Source organism: Rhamphochromis sp. 'chilingali', assembly GCF_963969265.1.
Source record: "Rhamphochromis sp. 'chilingali' genome assembly, chromosome: 1".
Lineage (NCBI taxonomy): Eukaryota > Metazoa > Chordata > Actinopteri > Cichliformes > Cichlidae > Rhamphochromis > Rhamphochromis sp. 'chilingali'.
The window spans coordinates 11,398,992-11,414,173 of NC_137929.1; the positions used below are offsets into that span (position 1 = coordinate 11,398,992).

A 15,182-nucleotide genomic window follows, 5' to 3' on the forward strand; every position below is an offset into this window, starting at 1 on the left:
GAGGTGGATGACGGAGATTACCATGGCAACAAATGTCTTGAACTGGCTGGACAGGTACATTTCTGTGCACCTGTCATCCTTGAGGTTTTAATGCACTACCTTTATTTTATGTAATCAATCATTCAGTTGTGTTTTTGGTCTTTAACTGTAAATTTGAGGAATCGAAATGAGCCAGAGTTCAGTTCAGACTTTAAAGGCACCTTATTGGACTGTAAAACAGCCTGTTTCAGTTTAAGAGTTGTTTTGCATACTCAAAACAATGTTCTGTCTCACTCCCATTTCTTCCTGTTGCATGTTGAAGCTCTACTTGGAACCCTGATCCAACCATGAAAAATAGGATGTTTCCCAGCAAGGCTTCAGTTTGTTTTCTGTTGTATTTGTTTACCTGCAGGCCTGTATGATGATGTTGAATACAGTTTCACCTGAGAGTTGCTGCTGAATCGCACACTGAACAGCTCTTAATCTCACTTTCAGCTGATGAAATCTCTTCTCTCTAGCGTGTTTTTGTTTTCTCCATGATGCTAACCACTCTTGTAAGAAGGGGGGGGGGGGGGGCTTGGAAAATTTCTATACAGACACCTCTCTTCTTTACTCAGAACTAAACTAAATTCATTTAACAAATCGTAAAAATCATTTTACAGTATAAGTGTTGTGGTGTCTCTGACTGTTATATGTATTAAGTGTGTGCTGTCTCTGGTCTCCAGAGCCGTCCTCACAGCAGACACCGTGAGGTCACTAATGGTTGTGACGGTGCCGGTTACTTCAGGTGGATCAAAATGTCTGTAAACTGCAGAATGAGAGCCAATAAAGTCTAAATGTACCAACAGGAAAAAAACAAAACTAGATGTGACAGCTGTGTGTATCATAACCAACAAGATTCCAACATTAGATAATGCTAAGAACAAGCCTGCGGTTGGCATGACAGGAAGTCGAGATGATGAAGATAGTCCAGCCTTCAAACTAAGATGCGTGATGTATAAAAGTCTTATCTAGCCAGTCTACAGAGTAAAGGACGGTTTGAGGTTCCTGCTGGTACCATGCACCGTCTGCACAAGCTTCTTCTTTGTCTTCTACCATGTCTACCAGACATCAGTGAGACTTCAAATATACCTGATTTATCTTAATGCTGTAAAAGCCACACTGACTTTAACTTCTTCTTTTATTTATCAGAGTTTGCAACAGGAATTATTCATGGAGAAAAAGCTCCGGAGAACTCGATGCCGTACATGGTGTCAGTGCAGGATAACAAGGGTCGACATGTCTGTGGAGGTTTTCTCATCACTGAAGACTTTGTGCTCACTAGTGCACACTGTGACAAATTGTGAGTTTGATTTCCTGTTCTTCAAGTTTATACAAAACATTTTCAAACTTGTATTTATTCATCAGATCACTCTAAGTTATTGTATAAGGCAGGTGTTATTTTAAGGGACAATAAAAGATGATTAACTTTAACATCATCAAATATTAATGACATTTGGAATATGTAACAACAAACAAACCTCTGACAGCCGTTAGTTACAGCACTGCTGACATTAGCCTGCATGTAACAGTGAGAAATCAAGATATCAGGTTTAAAATAGTTTAAATTTTAAATTCCCTCTCAATAATTACTCCCTCAGAGGCCTCACACACGTCGCTCTCGGCAACCACAATCTGAAGAAGGCTGATCAGCAGAAAGTAAGAATTAAAAAAAAAATCATCCATGAAAATTACCTACAAATTGAACTAGGTAATGACATCATGTTACTCCAAGTAAGTCCATATTTATTGCAACATCAGTTTTATGTGACGTATTTGTGGTATAATTACATTTTTAATAAACGCTTCTATATGAAAAAACATGTTTCTATTTAACTCCATGCTCTGTCTCTAGCTGTCTGAGAAAGTTCGATTAGGCCACAGAGTACAGACAGTTCAGCTTCCATCTGCTGAAATACACCTAAAAGAAAATCAAGTGTGTCAGGTGGCTGGATGGGGAAAAACTAAACGTGATGGTGAATCTGTTGATGAGCTGAGGGTGGTGGGCGTGTCTGTCATTGATAAACAGGTCTGTAAGAAACAGTGGCCTGGTCTTCCTGCCAATGTTATCTGTGCAGGTGGATATAAGACAACCAAAGGATTCTGTCAGGTATGTTTTCTGTGCTTTCAGTGGAAACTTGTGTTCTGTTGACAAACGTATAAAAAAATCTGACAAATTAAAATCCTCACAGGGTGATTCTGGTGGTCCTCTGGTGTGCGACGATTTGGCTGTTGGTCTCGTTTCCTTCAACTATTACCATAACTGTAACTACCCCGATAAACCGTAGATGGATCAACGAGATTCTGGCACAATCTTTCACATTCTATTGCAGGAAGCTTTCCACCTCACACTGCTCTGCTGTGACACACGGGGAAACATGAACTCGTACGTTTTTACAAATGTCTTCGCTTTGACAAAGAATTTTGGTTTCACTTATTTACTCGGGTCATTTTGCTTCCATGTTGGTTATTTGTGTGTTTTTTTTTTCTCTTTGCTGGATTTTTTTCTCGTGACTTTCAGATCCTGTTCATCAGCTGTGGAGGATTTTTTTGGGTCTACCACTGAAGTATGCGCAGAGATATGCCACACTGAACGGATTTCCGCATCTGTTCATGTTTCCTCATCATCACGAATGCCTCTGAAGATAACTGAAAAGCTTCTGTTGATTGTATATGGAGAAATAAAAGCCAATATTAAAAAGAGTGTTTTGTTTAATGCTAAAAAATCTGGTGGTTTGGAAGTTTGTTTGATTTCTGATGCAGTGCACTCGTTTGGCCACACGGCAGCGCTGCTTAGTTGTCAAATAGCTCAGCAGAAACGTTTCAGCGATGTGGATTTTTTTTATGTTCGTGCCGTTTACCGATATCCACTGAACGCATCACGTGCAGGCTGGGATGATGGTGGTTTCTAAGGAAACCATCCCTGAATGTGTTTCGGTGACTGCAGTCATTTTGCAGGGAAAAATAAAAAAAAATCTACTTTAAACACCTGACGGAGGGTTCAGGTTAACATGAGGTGTCTGACTCACCTGTGACAGGTAAACCTGAGTGTAAGAGACTCACAGGTGCATTAAAATTCTTCAGGAGGTTGAACAACAAAAATTTAGTCTTAATGAATTCACAGGCCTCCTTAAGTCATGACACCAAAGCACAGCTTTAACTTCTGTGCAATGAAACACACCTGTGTCCTGGAAGTGATGTCACAGTGGCTCTTTCTTCGCTTCCTGTTTGAGGTGAAGGCACTTTGACGATTTGTCAGGCTCACGAAGATTTGACCTCTCAGCCTAAAAGCTGGTGTTCCAGCCTGGAGGAGGTCCTGAGTGTCATCATGTGGGTCAAGGTTTGATGTTTGGGATGGACTCACCTGGGATTGGGTCTCCTCCTTTACTCAGATTCCTTCTGCTGAAGGAATCAGCCGTGACCTGTGGAGCTGAGAACCTGCTGGTAGTTTGAATTCACTTTAAAGCTTTAAAACCTTTTTCATCATTTTAAAAAAGTACCAGCATGTTAATGCTTCAGTCAGGGAAAGAAATGTGACTGTGATTGTTTAATCCAATCACATCAGTCGGGGTTGGCTCGTCATACATCAGGAGGAGATGCCACCCTATTCCCCGCACCTCTCTAAACACACCTGGGCATCATCCCCTCCAAGAAACAGAAATGATTTTCAACCAAAAATGTGATGATGTCATCGGGTGTGTTTCAGAGACAGTGGATCTGATGAACGGTGATCAAAACAGGTGAGACGCAGGAACGGTGATCAAAACAGGTGAGACGCAGACAGGTAACAGGTGATGATGATGAAGTAGCAGGAACATCTGTGTGGGGTTGGATTAGAAACTGACAGAGAAACGTTTTTAAATGTGCCTCACAAGTGAAACCCTTTTAAACACTCAATTTTCATTCAGACTTTACTTTGAAAGGCCCTTCCGCTCACTTCCTGCACACGCTGGGTTGAATGCTGCCAGCGTGACTGCGCAGCTCGTGCACAGAGAGAGAGGAGCGCCGTATGTCGGTGCTGAAGGTTGGACTCAGGGACCGACACCGGACCGACCGACCGGGACTCCGACGGACGTGATTGAAGACTGCAGAATTTATTTCATTTGACGGACTAGTTACACAATATGGGATCAATAAGAAAAGATTTTTAGAATATCAACAAATTAAATCCATAGTAAAAAAGAAATTTAAACCGGGTCAAGTTGAACTACAAACACCACCAAGTGTGGTTCAATTTCTTACTCTTAAAACCCCCAAATTACTATCCAAAATATACAGAATGCTTCCTAAAACAGAAGAATCAATATCACTTCCTATTGCAAAATGGGAAGCGGATTTATCAGTTAACTTAGACCTAAACTTCTGGTCTCAGATTTGCTTAAAAACCTTTCATCTAATTAGAAATCCCAGTCTTCAATTAATTCAATATAAAATACTACATAGAGTGCACTATACAGGTCATCGGATGTTCAAGATGGGCTTTACGTCTACCAACAACTGCTCACACTGCCAAACCAATTCACCGGACAATTATATCCACGCTCTTTGGTTCTGTCCACCAGTTCAGAAGTTTTGGCGCGAGATATGTGAAGACTTATCGAAGTGTCTGAAATGTAACATTCCAACTTCCCCCTTAGTGTGTTTGTTGGGCAGCTTAGATAATGTCACTTCAGAAAAGAATATCGCCCATATGGTTTTCACTGCCCTATGCATAGCCAAGAAAACAGTCCTCATGACCTGGAAAAATAAAAATAATCTTAATTCTAACCAATATAGAAATTATCTATTAGATTACATTAGTCTTGATACAGCCTCTGCCACCACATCAGATCAATTGCTCTGGGCTCCTTTGATCAGCTTCATCACCTAGTGGGGGTGGGGGGTCATAGTTTGGTTCCGCCTTCACTGTTGTGATTGGTGTGGGGGTAGGGACAGGCTTAGGGCGTCGGGGGGTTCCCCGGAGGCATCTTCCTTGGGGGGCTGTACCCGGGGTAGCGGTCATGTCGGGTTAGGGGCTCTGTTGGCTCTCAGGTGACTGTTTCCTCGCGGCTGCGTGCAGCGGGGCTAGGGGAGGGTCTGTGCTGACGGACGTGGGTTACTGACCTGGTAGCCTGGCTGCCCCTGGGTGGGTCCGGGATGGGCGTGAGGTTCTGGGGGCGCTCCGTCTCTGGGCTGGGGCCCGGGCTGGGCCTCGGGGGCTTGGGTCCTGGTTGGTGTGTTGCCGGGGTTGTGGGCGGGTGGGTGCATGGGGGCCCAGCCCTGGAGCAGGGTGCCGCCGGTGCATCGAGCCACCTGGGGGGCTCTTCAACTGGTGGGGGAGATTGTCACATCTTGCAGGAGCTTTCCTCTCTTCAGGAACTCTCTCTGCAGGAGGGGGAGATACAGGAGAGGTGGAGGAAGATCTCAGCCTGGGCGTCTATCGTCTCATGTAGTCTGGAAGATGAGTGGATGGTGGGGTGGGTGCAGTTTTCTCTGTGGTGGGGTTGGGTGGACTGTCCCGGGCTCTGTGGGGCCGGGAGGCGCTGCTGCACTGGGCCCTGGTCTGGATGGGCCTGGGCCCCCTTTCCCTGGCGGTATGGGGGTGCCTACTGGGGTCAGCGGGGGAGCTGGCCCCAGGGAGGGGTCACTTGCCCCTCCCTTCCTTCCCTCCCCATCTCCAGCTGCCTCCCTCTTCCCGCTCCACCACAACCACCCACACATGCAGGACCTTGGAGTAGGGGTATGTCACCAGGGTGCAGAGGAGGCTACCCCCCCCCCCCCCCCCTCTGTCCCCTTCTGGCTGCCTCTGCCTCAATTTTATCCCACAACTTAGACATTCTCATTACTCACACCCTCATTACACATACATATAGGATCTTGGGGGTGGGCACGATACACGGAGTCCAAGTTACCATCAGGGTGTACACCTCACCCCTGACGTCGTTGCCCACCTCTCAATTTTTCTGGTACAGTGGCGCGGCTGCCCCTCTGTTGGTCTTCCTTGGTGTCTTGTGTTCTGGGGGCCTCTGGATGTCTGGAGTTTTGATCTCCTCCATACCTGCTTCATGCCCTGGAGGACGGGGCTGTGCCCCTCCACACCCTCTAGCAGATCATTACATGAAGGAACCTTTTAAAAAAAACAAGCGCGTCCATGCTCACAGGTGTACACACGGGTGCTCACACCCACAAACTACACCCTTTTTGGCTCCTACCTCAAAGTGTTCTGTTGATCTTATGTGCTGCACAATAATGTTTAATATGTAGTATTTACTGTCATATTCCCATATATCATTGTGATGTTGTTTATTCTATTACTCTTGTTCTCTTCTGCTTGTTTTCTTTTTTCTTTCTCAGCAGGTGATCCAGGTGATTGATATATGCGTTTTTTTTCTTTTTCTTTTTTTTCCTGCCCGTTCTGTTGATTTTTGTTTTTTGCCCTTCTCCCCCGTCCCTTTTCTCAGCTGTTTCTCTTTCCCTCTTTCTTTCTCCCCTTCTTTCCCCCAGTCAAGTCTGTCCCGTATTCAGTAAGTGAAAATAAAATAGACAATAAAAGGTGAATCAAATGGACCATTACGGCAAGGCTGGGATGGTCAATTTGGTAAAGTAAATCCGTTGGGCATCTTTCTTTGCCTTTAGACAACAATTCTGATGGCAAAATAGCCAAACGGGACAGGCAAAAAAAAAAAAAAAAAAAAAAGAAGACTGCAGGTAAAAGTGAGTCTGTGCAAGGAGTAGGGATGGGTATCGTTTAGGTTTTATCCGATACCGGTGCCAAACCGGTACTTTTGAAACGGTGCCAGTGCTTAAAGAATGGAGAACACAAAATTGGTCCAAAAACCTCTCATGTTCAGCTGTTTTTTTGTAAAAAGACAACAATGTTAGCCTTTTCTGCAGCTATGGGGCTTATATGGCATCACTCTTGGCTGGAAGCAGTGCTTAAACAATGGAAAAACCATAAACTTTGTCCAAAAACCTCTCATGTTTAACTGTTTTCCACTTTTTCTTTGGTCATTTTAGCCTTTTTGGCCAGGGTGAAGGGAGTATCTGCCATCAAACAAGAAGAGAGCCACATGTAGCTATGATGATGTTTGCTAGTTCACCTTACATGCATTAATGTAATAACGTGGTTAGCCTACTCAACGTAAATTACACACAAACAACACTAAGCTACTCACGCAGAGAAGAACGGCTGCTGCTGCATCATCATCCGTCTTCATTTCTGCTACACTGGCAGGGCTAGGGACCAGGACTCTCCTCTTCGTGTTTTTGGGGGATGTTGCTAACTCCGGGTCCGATAACAGGCAACCCACCCGCAGTAGATGTGCACGGTGTGAGGTCTCGCAGCAAGCTATCAAATACGGCGCATTTCTCGGTTTTTAAAAAAAACGCTATGCGTCGCCGGGCGTTTCATCGGATTTGAGGTGTTACCTCCTTTGACAGTATCACAGTATCAGCTTAAAGTACTTGTTGCAGGCTGCTGAGTTTGCATCCTTTGCTGTGAAGTACAGCCAGACTTTTGACTAGTGATGTTCGATTCGTGAACGAATCGTTCAATACTCGAGAATCACTTTACTGACTCGTGAATCATGATTCACAAGCCCAACTGACTCACTGACTCATCCCTGTTTCTGTTAGCAAACTAATTCGCTTAGTAGAAATATATCTAGCTTATAATTAAAATTGTGGGGGGGGGGGAACAACAGCCAGTTTCTTAACAAAAGCATTTCTGCTCTGAACTGGAAGAAAAAACCCTGAGTAGAAGCTCACATCAAGAAAATAGCTCCTCGGTTCACAGTAGCATCGCTCTGCTAACATGCTGACAGCACATTTGAGCTACTCACCCCCTCCCTTCCTGTGTTGAATCGTAAGCGTAAGCAACTCACTCAGGAATCGCTCACCCCCTTCCCCTTCCTCCTGTGCTGAATCATAGAGCACTCACTCACTCACTAACCCCCTCCCTCCTGTGCTGAATCGTAAGCGTAAGCGAATCACTCAGGACTCACTAACCCCCTCCCTCCTGTGCTGAATCATAGAGCGAACGAACGAATCACTCACTCGCTCACCCCCTCCCTCCTGTGCTGAATCATAGAGCAAGCGAACGAATCACTCACTCACTCACCCCCTCCCTCCTGGCTCACAGCTTCTTCTTCTTCTTGGTTGGCAACCAATGTTAAGGCGCATTACCGCCCCCTGGCTCACAGCTCAGTGGACATTTAGATGAGAAAATATATATTTAACACATTTAAGGAAAATACTAATAAAATAAAAATAAACAAAATAAATGTTTATTAAGCAATTTCGATAGGAAATTGCTTAATTTTAGAAATGTTCTTGCTCTTTTTTGCTCTATAAAATAGTTGGGTTTTTTTAGAATCATTCATCTTAGCAGTGGGATTTACATGAAAAGAGAAACAAATTAAGTTTGAGTGAAAATGTAAATTTTTTCCACTCCCTGGTCAACTGACTCAGTGAATCAAATGACTCAAAAAACTCGATTCACTTTGGTGAGTGACTCAATAAAACCCGATTCAGTAAAAAGAATCAAATTTACCATCACTACTTTTGACTGCTTCGCCTTGGTCATTTTTAATCTGTAGCTCTGCTCTAAAAGAACGTACGTACCTGGCCCCGCCTACTATCCTCGGAAACGTAAAATGATTGGCTAGAATCTAAAGTGTATCACAGCTCAGGAAAAAAAAGCACCGAAATAAAGCACCGAAATGTGGGCTGCTTTTCGGTCTGGTCACTACCGTTTATGTCAGAACCGGTGCCATCATCTTATTTTAATATTTTCCTTCATAAGTAATAAACTGCTTTATATGCAGCAGTTTTGTTTTCATATGTGTGCGTTAATAGCACGTGCACACGTTAGTAATCGTCAGACGGAGGTAACTCTCCACCCTCCTCCACCTAAAATCTATTTAAATAAATAACTCACCAAAAACCAGCAGCTATGTTATAGACACCACCTTATATAAAAGATGGATGTGGCCACAGACTGTATATAAATGATGGAAGCATCAACAGACTGTATAAAAAAGTAGAAGTAACCACGTGACATCATCCGTCTGTGAAGCCTCCGTTTAAGCACTTTGACTTGATTTTTGTTTCCAGATGTGATCGTTCACGCCTCAACACAAAAATCCACCAAACTAAGCCAACATGACCCGAGCTGTTTCACAGAGGAACTATTTTTTCTTTCTGTCTACAGCCGCCAACCAAAGAAGCGAGCTAACGGGTGCTCTCGGACTCGTCCTAAAGGGCACTGAAAGAAACATGTGAATTTCATTTTCATCTGGAAAAGAAAGATAAATTAGAAGGAGGAGTTGATTTCTACACAGAGACAATGCTGCTGGGATGTTAAAGATATGAAGGAATGAAGGAAAGAGTATGGAGTTAACTCCATACACCCCTTGCTGACACGAATGTTTATTCTTTAGCTTGCCCTGATCGACAACAGCCTGTGTGCCAGACCATAGATTTAATTGAGGTGGATAATTGCTAAAAGTAATCTGCATTAAGCTCAGGGTTGCTCAAATTCAGTACAATGACATATGAGATGTAGTAAAACAGGCAAATATTTAAACTAACAATGTGCATAGAGGCACGTGACCTGTGTGAAAGACTGTCGTCTTATTATGGGCCATTGTTGAGGTATAGAGCACACCTGTGAAAACAATTAATATGCTGAACCCTGTATGAAACATCTAAAAGTACATGATGGAGAAGCTGAATTGAATATGAAAGTGCAAGTCTTTGCCACTGTGGGCAAAGCACGCAACCACTGTGTGAGGTTGCGTTGCGGTCTCTTCTGAGCTGATGAGCAAGCTACACATTATCAGATCGAGAGCTGGCTGAGAACTCCTCAAAGAGAGGGAAACAGAACTATGATAACTATGATAACTGGAGTGTGCAGAGTTTCCATGAGCAGTTTTTCTGCATCTTGACTCGTGTGTGTAGAGTGTTCATAGCATCAGCATCATGTTTTTGTTTATTTGTTTTGTTGGGTTGAAAATAGTTAAATAAACTTGTGATCATATTTATGGATCACCATGGCACATATCATCAGCCATATGATTTATTTATGCAGATGAAAAAGTGAGTGTGAATGTGTCTGACATCACAGTGTTTTTGTGCGCTGTGTAAACGTAATTGCCTCCAATTGTGAGAGCGGTGATTCTGCAGGTCACCAGCTATTGTAAAGAAGAAAAAAAAAAGAGAGTGAAAAAGAGACAAAATTTATATTGTAGATAAAAAATAATAATAGGAAAAAGGTTTTGTGTTGATCAGCCAAGAACAACTACAATTTCATTTTCTGCTTTTAAGAAAGGACTGTTCACAAAAACAGAGAGAGAGAGATGTGTGTTGATTAAGCAGTGATGATAATAATATTTCATAGTCACTACAAAACTTGATCTATTGATTGAACTAAATAATAAATAATAGCTTAAAATGTATATAGGCAACAATTACAAGCAAACCCGTATATGTAAGCATTTAAACACTGAAGATAATAACATTAACAGTATTTTGTCTAAGTCTGCCATTGTAGGAATTCATGGCACCGAGACAAAAACTTGGCGCACAGTGTGGCGTCAAAATAGGCGCACACCTTTGACGCTGCATTTTCTCCGTCTTCCTCGTCCACACGTAAATGCTAAACGCAGTTTACGTGTGGACAAAAGGTGCAAACGCAAGTTAGGTGAGCGTGCAGCGTAAAGTTTGAATTGAGTGCGAATCGAAGCGGGTGCTCACCAATCATTAAAAGTAACAAAGTCATTGAACACATTTATACAGTTACCTTTACGTTTATCAATCATACATCACAGATTTACAATTTTTTGTAGTACTATGCTAAAAAGCAACTACAGAGCGAAAGTCTGGGTCAAGCGCCGAGGCGACGGCAAGAACAAAGGAACCCTCGAAGCGTTAAAGCTAGCTTTGTAAGAGAATATAACGGAAAAGTATGAAACGAAAATGTTTTCTTTGTTGATAGACTTTGTTTGCAGTGCAATTTATTTGTTGCCGGATTGTAAGATGAAAGTAGACACAATTTCGGGCTCCCACATTTTATCCGAAACTTTACATTAACAAGTTTGTTTTGTTTTTTTTACAATTATTCAAATGCAACCGTGGAAATAACGAATAGAACAAAAGTCATTCATTCTTACCTTATACTAATCGTGGTGCAGGCCAGTGCAGTGCATGAACTGATGCCTTCTCCGGTCAATTCCGCTGAGAGTAAATCTAATGTCCCGCTCTACTGTATAAGACAATGGTTACCTGGAGGGATGTACCAATGTGATAGGGGTGCTGCGGAATAGTCCAAGTGGTAGCAGCTTTAATTTCCCGCTCAACCATAAATCGATGGTTTTTCAACGTGATTGTTGTCACCTTGTCAACTATAAATAGATCAACAATCAACGATGACAGAACAACAGTGAATCAATGTCATTTCAATGTCAGTGTCAGGTTTCATCAGTATTTCAATGTTGTTTCAACATTGGTTTTGTGTTGACATTTCAATTCTGACGATTCTGATGGTTCAGATGGAAAATCAACATCTGTTCAATGTCTCCTTGCTATCTGGGTGGTGTCTTTGGGAACACCTTAGGGGGAAATGACGGTAATATGACTGAACCATATGGGAACAAAGAATAGGCACTTTTTTGTGCTACCGAAGTTTCCTCGCTTTCATTCAAAATCTGTTTATCTTTAAACAATTGAAACATAATGGCTTCAAGCTGACATTGAGGCCTGTGGGGCACTATCAGCCACTGAGACAGTAGACAAGTGACTATTTCACACTTTAAGGCTGCCTGTTTATTTAAGGGAGATGAACAGTACATTATAACTGTACATAATAATATCAATGATGATAGATTAAATAAATGGGTTTTGAAAGACGCTTGTGCATTTTTAAAGTCTAAAGTGTTGAATTGATCTGAGTATGTCATCTGTTCAAAGCCTCTCATCTGTGTTTATGCAGTACATAGTAACAGTGTGGCTGAGTCCTCTGGTTCAAATCAGTTCCAGTACATTTGGAGATGTAAGTCTTAACCTTTCACATGCATCGGGAAGGAAAAAACATTTAATCTTCACAGTACTGCCGAAGTGCAGCGATACATTGTGAAGTGCACATTTCCATTTCTCACACAGTACCGAGCAAAAGTCTTGAACCACCCCCTTATTTTTTCGTGTTTTGCCAGGTCAGTCTGTGTTAACGGTGTTATTAACTGCATTCTTCAACTAAAGAAGTGAGAACAAATGATGTGGGCTTTTGTTTTTTTGCAATAGGCTGTAAGTAAATGTGTACAGATACAATTTAAAATTGGTTCTTTGTTAAGTTTTCTGGTCCTTTCCATGACTTAGGTGTCTGTTTATGTTTGAATGTTTCAGAGATTAGTGTGAAGGGTCTTAACAGACAAAAAGTGGTCAAATACAAGCCCTGGATTAAAAATCAGAAACACTTTAAAAAGCCTGGAGAGCTATTCCTTAATACCACTTTAAAGATTACAGGGAAGTCCGGATCCCTGGAAGCAAATGAGGGATGGCTCAAGACTTTTGCACAGTGCTGTACATGTCATGTTCCCTGTTTTATAGCTCAGCTCAAACTGACACGTTCTCACTAACTGCTTCTCATTTTCTCCACAGTAAACTTTGACCACTTCCAGATACTGCGGGCCATCGGGAAAGGAAGCTTTGGAAAGGTAATGCAGCCTCCATTTTTCACGCCACTTGTATATCGTTTGCCCTTAATTACCCACCACGGTCGTCATCTCTAAAGAATCAGTGCAAGCGAAGCGAAATGTGCTGGGATTACACTTTAGTTCTCGTGTGCTGCTGTTATTTAATAACAGTTATAAATGCAGCTTATGTAATTATTTCTATAAAGTCAGTTAGAGGAGAGCCGATTTCTATTTCATCTCACTCAATCTAGGTGGGAATTTTGACCCCACGTCTCAATTTAATTACAGAGCACATTGAATGTCTGGATGAGACTTCAGTAATGAATTCAGGACTGTGTGTGTGTGTGAGATACACAATTGGGGCTGCAGAGATTGGAATAGTTTACCTTCATTTTAAATATCACTGCCCTGTGCACATTGTCGGCTTTAAAATTCAAACTTAAAGAGTTTGTAAGTAAACTGGCTGAGATGAGACAGACGATGCACCGGGTCCTCGTCTGAGTGCTGGCTTTCAGTTGTGCTGTCTCTCTTGCCCAGCCATGCACACACAGACACTGTGCTACACTTACACAGTGAGACAGATGCTCACAGAGACGTCCAGATACATTTTGTCCTCGCTGGAGGTCATCTTGTGTTTTTTGGCCCACTGTGGCCTCACACCGAGCTCCTGCTGTTTTTTGAACACTTTAACAGCACCAGTCTTTAGCTTCCTGTTGAACACACTTAAGTGGTCACTCACTTCCTGCGCCCTGGGCAATAAGAGACGTTTTGTGTTTTATGATTTATTGATATGTTTGATCCTTTCTGAGCTGCGTTAATGAAGCAGTCATTAGAGCACCATGTCCGCTATAATAGTTCTGTAGTTTGATGCTTGAGTCGTTGCAGACTTGTTGAAACTCCCTCACCCGTCAAAGCAGCGTGTTATTCGAGTCCAGCAGATGGCAGTGTTTCACTGTCTGACGGCTGTCTGAAGCTTCAGCTGGATTATTCGTTTAAATGAGATCGTTTTATAAAACTTACAACAACAGGCCTGAACCTGCTCAGCTCCAAAGAGCTGGCTAAACGATGGGGCATGTTCAGAATCTTCCTGAAGTTTAACAATTTCCCAAAAAGCTCCACAAAGTGAATTTTCATATAAGACAAGAAGGAAAGAACAGGGTGTGACGTGGAAGGGGCACTCTGGCAAACAAATTACTGCTTTTATTAAGTTACAAAACTCGCAGTCTTGTTCACGAGTGATCAGAGAAGGGAACAGGAGATCGACAGATGGATTGGTGCTGCGGCTGCAGACTCTTCACCAGTCCCTCTTTACCAGTCGATTTACGTCCTTACCCTCTGTCACAACGGGACTGAACGGACTCACGCGTAGGCTCTGAGTAGGGAACAATAAAGGTTTTTTATTTACAGAAGCACCAGGTGATCTATTTACACAGTGGGGAAAAGACGGGTTCCGGGAATCCACACACGAACAGGAGGGGGGAAAGACACTTGCAGTCCACACACGCTCCAAAGTCCTCACTCCATCCACGCTCCACGCTCCTCTTCACACTCCACAAGAAACACAAAAGCTCGCTCCAATCCTCACACACTTGATCGCTCAGGTAACACAGGGGCAGGTCCAGGGAAATCTATTCACAGAGATGCAAAAGGTTACTGTAAGAAGATCGCTAGGGAAACACGAGAACGAACTGAGCTGGGGTTAACACTGACGAGAGTCGGCAACGGTCCAGCGACGAGAAATACAGGGCTGCCATCTTATAAGGGGACTGGAACACTGTTGGGTGATGAGCCACAGGTGTCACCAGGTGCGTGGGCCAAGGGCAGGAGCCCACAGATGAGCTCCGCCCAGGCAGTGAGAGAAGGAGGGAGGGAGAGAGCGGGGACAAAATCAAAACAAAAAAACACATGTAGCCACACTGAGGCGACCGGGTAGACACAGGGACCCTGACACCCTCGCCTTTTTCACAAATGTCATGTATGAAAATCTATAATAACTCCAGTTATACGGATATCAATATCCTCATAAGTGAGGATATTGATAAAACTGATTTGAACTTTTACTGATTTCTGTTTAGATATAAATTGATTCAAAGTGGTCAGATATGCAGATTCTGACCTTTCCTCTGGCAAATATATAAACTCACTGAAAACAGTTTGACTTTTCAGAGAGTTTCCTATCTATCTGTATTTTTACTTTAATAGTTAAGCACGATTAACATTTAGGAAACAAAAATAAACAAGTTAATAAATGAAATGAAATAATACTGATTTATATATTCACTCTGTTTACTTTTTCGATATAGAAATACAATGAAGACTTCCATTTTCCTGCTGGTGGCGCTCTCTGGCACTGTGCTCTGCATGACTAACGGACGTGTTCAGAAAACCAGCATATCATCAACATGATCCCACAAGGGGGATGTGATGATCTGATAGCAAACAGAGATAATAATGGTAACTGTAAGCGCAAGAATACCTTTATCATTGGTGACTTTA

The 15,182-nt window shown here is 42.6% G+C and overlaps 3 protein-coding genes and 1 long non-coding RNA gene across 4 annotated transcripts in view; all 4 read left to right on the top strand.

Moving 5' to 3' along the window:
- Nucleotides 1–15,182, top strand: part of LOC308403394 (NACHT, LRR and PYD domains-containing protein 12-like) — a 1,254,170-nt gene that overhangs the window by 1,014,033 nt on the left and 224,955 nt on the right. The gene's annotated exons all lie outside the window — the stretch shown is intronic.
- Nucleotides 1–15,182, top strand: part of LOC308404039 — a 126,700-nt gene that overhangs the window by 28,272 nt on the left and 83,246 nt on the right. The window lies entirely within an intron of this gene.
- The window catches only part of LOC308399781 (protein NLRC3-like), a gene marked incomplete at both ends in the record, with an annotated part of 86,074 nt that overhangs the window by 18,391 nt on the left and 52,501 nt on the right, over nt 1–15,182 (top strand). The gene's annotated exons all lie outside the window — the stretch shown is intronic.
- On the top strand, nt 1,038–2,306 carry LOC308399797 (granzyme B(G,H)-like; the record flags this gene model as incomplete). The annotated part of the gene is made up of 5 exons (XM_080887229.1): nt 1,038–1,092; nt 1,171–1,321; nt 1,620–1,752; nt 1,874–2,128; nt 2,211–2,306. The coding sequence occupies 5 exons, from the start codon at nt 1,038–1,040 to the stop codon at nt 2,304–2,306; spliced, it is 690 nt and encodes a 229-aa protein (XP_080743355.1).